This window comes from Otolemur garnettii, unplaced genomic scaffold, assembly GCF_000181295.1.
Source record: "Otolemur garnettii isolate 467f Iridium unplaced genomic scaffold, OtoGar3 scaffold00099, whole genome shotgun sequence".
Lineage (NCBI taxonomy): Eukaryota > Metazoa > Chordata > Mammalia > Primates > Galagidae > Otolemur > Otolemur garnettii.
Window position 1 is genome coordinate 5,236,209 of NW_003852494.1, and position 4,001 is coordinate 5,240,209.

Below are 4,001 nucleotides of genomic sequence, written 5' to 3' on the forward strand. Positions count from 1 at the left end.
AAAAAAAAAAAAAAAAAAAAAAAAAAAGACTTTGTACATAGCACACATAACCAGAATCACAATTTCATTAACCAGTACATATTAGGAACAATGTACCGATATTATCTATTCTTTTTTATTTTTAAAAGGGTAGCTGGCCATATTGTACCTGTTTCCACAATCCACTCTGACTTAGTTTGGAAACAGGTACTCTATGGCCCCAGCAGCCCTCCTGCCCTGGGGTCTCTGCTCATGCAGTTCTCAGTGTGGTACAGTTCCTCCCTCTCCTCAGCTGGTGTAGGTCCTTCAGCTCTTGCCCCAGACACCGTACTGCTGAGAGCAGGACCTCTTAGGCTACCGCTTCACTGTACTTGATCTTCTCTTCCATGACTCTTGTCCCTGTTTCTTTCAAAAATTCTTATGCAAAGACGAGGTCTCACATGTTGCCCAGGCTGGTCTTGAACTCCTGGCCTCAAGTGATTCCCTCACCTTGGACTGCTAAAGTACTGGGATTACAGGTGTAAGCCATTGCCTTTGGCCTCTTGTTCCTATTTACAGTTGTGTGTCGTTGACGTCAGCCTTCCCCACTGGACTGAAAACACCAGCAGGTGCAGCACATTTCATTTCTGAGCCCTATTCAGGATCTGGCCTGGGGCACACACTCATCCGTGCTGATAGATGGACAAAGGGAACAGCCACCACCTGTGCTGGGCCAGATCCTGGGCTGAGTATCCTCTTGGTGCCCATGATGTCATCAAAGCCTCATGCCAACTGAGCCAAAATAGCCAAACATACCTCTAAGGTTCTAAAGCTCCTACCATGTGCCATGGGCTTTATATACCCTGAATCCTTTCACTGTTGTGACAACCCTTATTGTACCAGGTAAGGAAACTGAGGCACGGGGGGGATTTTAGGCAGGTGGAGTACCTCCATTTTATAGAGGAAGAAAACAGGGTCTAGGAGGTGAGTTAGAGAATAGAAGAAACAGCTCTCGATTTTGGGTCAACCGATACCATTGCTCAAACTCTTACCTGTATTAGTGGCTACCTAGGCCAGGATGTGCAGTCAGAGTACGAGGGTGACATGGCCAATGCACACTTGGACAATGACCTCAATCACCCTGACTGTGTGCTGGGCCTATGGTCAGCCCACCCTCACATGCATCATGGATCAGAGCTCACTGATCTCTAAAACAGCCCCAATGGGCAGGCACAGAGAGAGGATTTCATTTCCCCCACCAGGATATCATCTCTTCGAGCCACAAACCACAGGCAGCGAACCTGAATTTCAGGTGAACGATTCACAGGGATGAACACAGCAGGCTTCACAAGGGGCCTGGTCAGGGTGGAGGCTGTGGCTGGAGGAGCGGGCGCAGAAGTCCCAGCTGATGCAGGATGATCACTGGGTGCTGGGCTCTCATCCCTAGCCTGCAGAGGAGCTGGTGGCAAGTGTGCTGCTGTTGTCTCTGCACCAGCCTCAGCCTGCTGAGTGGCTGGGACCTCATCTGGCTCAGACTCCCCTGAGGATTCAGAATCTTCTACTGAAGGCTGGCGATGACGCTTCCGATGGGCCCCACTGAGGCTGCTGAACCTTTCTGGGCCCTGGGCTGCAACCTCATCAGGCTTCCTGTTGGGAAGCAGAGATTTCAGGCATGGAGGCCCTGGGACATCTGAGGCAGCGCCAGGCTGTCAAACATTTTTCAGAGATCAGGACTCAAAGTCCACTCCTCTTTCTGCCCCAGGACCTTTAGACCTGCTGCTCCCACTCCCTGAAACACTCTTCCTGCAGATAATTCTCCTTTATTTCACTCTTTACTCAAGTTTCTGCCCCAATGTCACCTAGCAGGGAGACTTTCCCTGGCTGCACGGCCTGAAACAGCTCCCTTCTCCCTCCATCCTCTTTTCCTGCTGCATGTCCCATCTTCCCTCCATTAGGCTATAAGCTGCTTAAGGGAAAGGACTTTCTTTTTATGCACTGCCTGGTCCCCAGGGCCTGGAGGTGCTCCTGGGACATAGTCTGCACTCAGTAAACAGTCACTAAATGAACAACAGAGCTTGCAGGGATGGCCTGGCCTAATGTAAATGAACAGAGCAGGATGAGACTGCAGAGCATGGACAACCAGGTGTGTGTGTGTGTGTGCAGGCTCATCTAAGGGTCAGCCTCTGGGGGGGGAACGTCAACTGGTTGTTGCCAGATTGTCTAACTGGTCAAGATCAGGTGGAAACCTAGATTTTAATGTGAAATTTCCTATTTCTTTTCTTTTTTTTTTTTTTGCCGTTTTTGGCTGGGGCTGGGTTTGAACCCACCACCTCCAGCATATGGGGCCGGCGCCCTACCCTTTTGAGCCATAGGTGCCACCCAAATTTCCTATTTCTTAAACGTGGGCTGTACTGGGTTAACTAACATATCCCCAAAATTCCTGTCTACCCAGAACCTCAAAATGAGACCTAATTTGGAATAAGTGTCTTTGCAGATGTAATTAGAGGTCATACTAGAATCGGATAGGCCTGATCCCATCTAATCCCACCAATCACTGTGTTCTTATAGGAAAAGCAGTGCGGCACCTGTGGCTCAGTGGGTAGGGCGCCAGCCCCATATACCGAGTATGGTGGATTTGAACCTGGCCCCAGCCAAACTGCAACAAAAAATAGCTGGGCATTGTGGCAGGCACCTGTAGTTCCAGCTACTTGGGAGGCTGAGGCAAGAGAATTGCCTAAGCCCAGGAGCTGTAGGTTGCTATGAAGCATTCTACTGAGGGGGAAAAAGTGAGACTCTGTCTCTACAAAAAAAAAAAGCAAACATGAGACTCAGATTGAGAAGGAGAATGCCATCTGATGGCAGGGACAAACACTGGAAGGACACTATGTGATAGTGGAGGCAGAGGCTGAAGTGATGCACCTGCACGCCCAGGAACACCATGGACTATTGGTACCACCAGAAGCCATGAAGAGGCCAGGGATAGGTTCTCTGGAAGCTTGCAGACAGAATCCACTGTGCTAATACCTTGACTTTGGAATTCTGGCTTCCAGAATCATGATTGAATACATTTATATTGTTTCAAACCACTAAATTTACAGTAATTGGTTACGGAAGCCCTGGGAAGCTAACATATTAGTAAACAGCCCTACTACCTTAGTAACATTGCACAAACCAAACCAAACCAGACCTGTGAATGGGCCAAAGCTAGCTCTTCATTACCTGCTGGCAACTTCTGGCCTGATCAGCTGTATAAATGCTGGAAGAACCTATAATGCAGGACTCTAAACTGCAGGGAAACACCATTACCAGAGCAAGAAACCTGGCTGTCCTGAGCCTTGTAGAAGGTTTAGCATACCTAAGGCCTTTACCAACTAGAGGTATTTAGCAGAGAAAACTGATCGTCAACTACTCAAGCCACCACAAATATATTTCCTCAAACATTGCAACCCTGGAAGATCCCAAAACCTGTGAGCCTTTCCTGGCAGGCTTGGTGGGAGGGAGAAGCTTTGGTCTCCAAGGGCTGGTCGACTCACTCTTTGGTGTGGTACATGCGGTCCCCAGTGCCCAGCTTGGACGTGGTATACAAGAGTCTCATCTCGGCTTCTGAAACCTGGACTTCACTCAATTTCTGTAGCATCTCTGCTCGCTGGGAAAGGAAATGAATGTATTATACATCTGACATCATGACCCTCAGAAGGAAAGTGACACTCTAAATAAAATTTCAGCATCCCTAGGGGAGTCTTTTTAAATGAAGTCTAAGGGTGTACAAAGGACTGGGCAAAACACAGTGTGGTATTTAAGAAAGATATACGCAAAGAAGAGAGAGTCTTCACTCTATTAATAGCTCCAAGGACTGCACATCAGTGACTGCTAAGGAGAGACCTATGTGCTTTCTGATGGAAACACAAGCACCTGAGGGTGGTGTACTTCTTGTCAAGAAGTCAAACTTGGGCTCGGCGCCTATAGCTCAACCGGCTAAGGCGCCAGCCACGTACACCTAAGGTGGTGGGTTCGAATCCCCAGCCCGGACCCGCCAAACAACA

The 4,001-nt window shown here is 48.7% G+C and overlaps 1 protein-coding gene across 1 annotated transcript in view; it reads right to left on the reverse strand.

Moving 5' to 3' along the window:
* The window catches only part of DHX37 (DEAH-box helicase 37), a 40,181-nt gene that overhangs the window by 30,064 nt on the left and 6,116 nt on the right, over positions 1 to 4,001 (reverse strand). Inside the window, exons 3-4 of the mRNA XM_003796039.3 lie at positions 3,492 to 3,604; positions 1,260 to 1,605 (exon numbers count right to left, since the gene is read on the reverse strand). Of these exons, the coding sequence (XP_003796087.1) occupies positions 1,260 to 1,605; positions 3,492 to 3,604 (459 nt within the window). The remainder of the gene's footprint in view (positions 1 to 1,259; positions 1,606 to 3,491; positions 3,605 to 4,001) is intronic.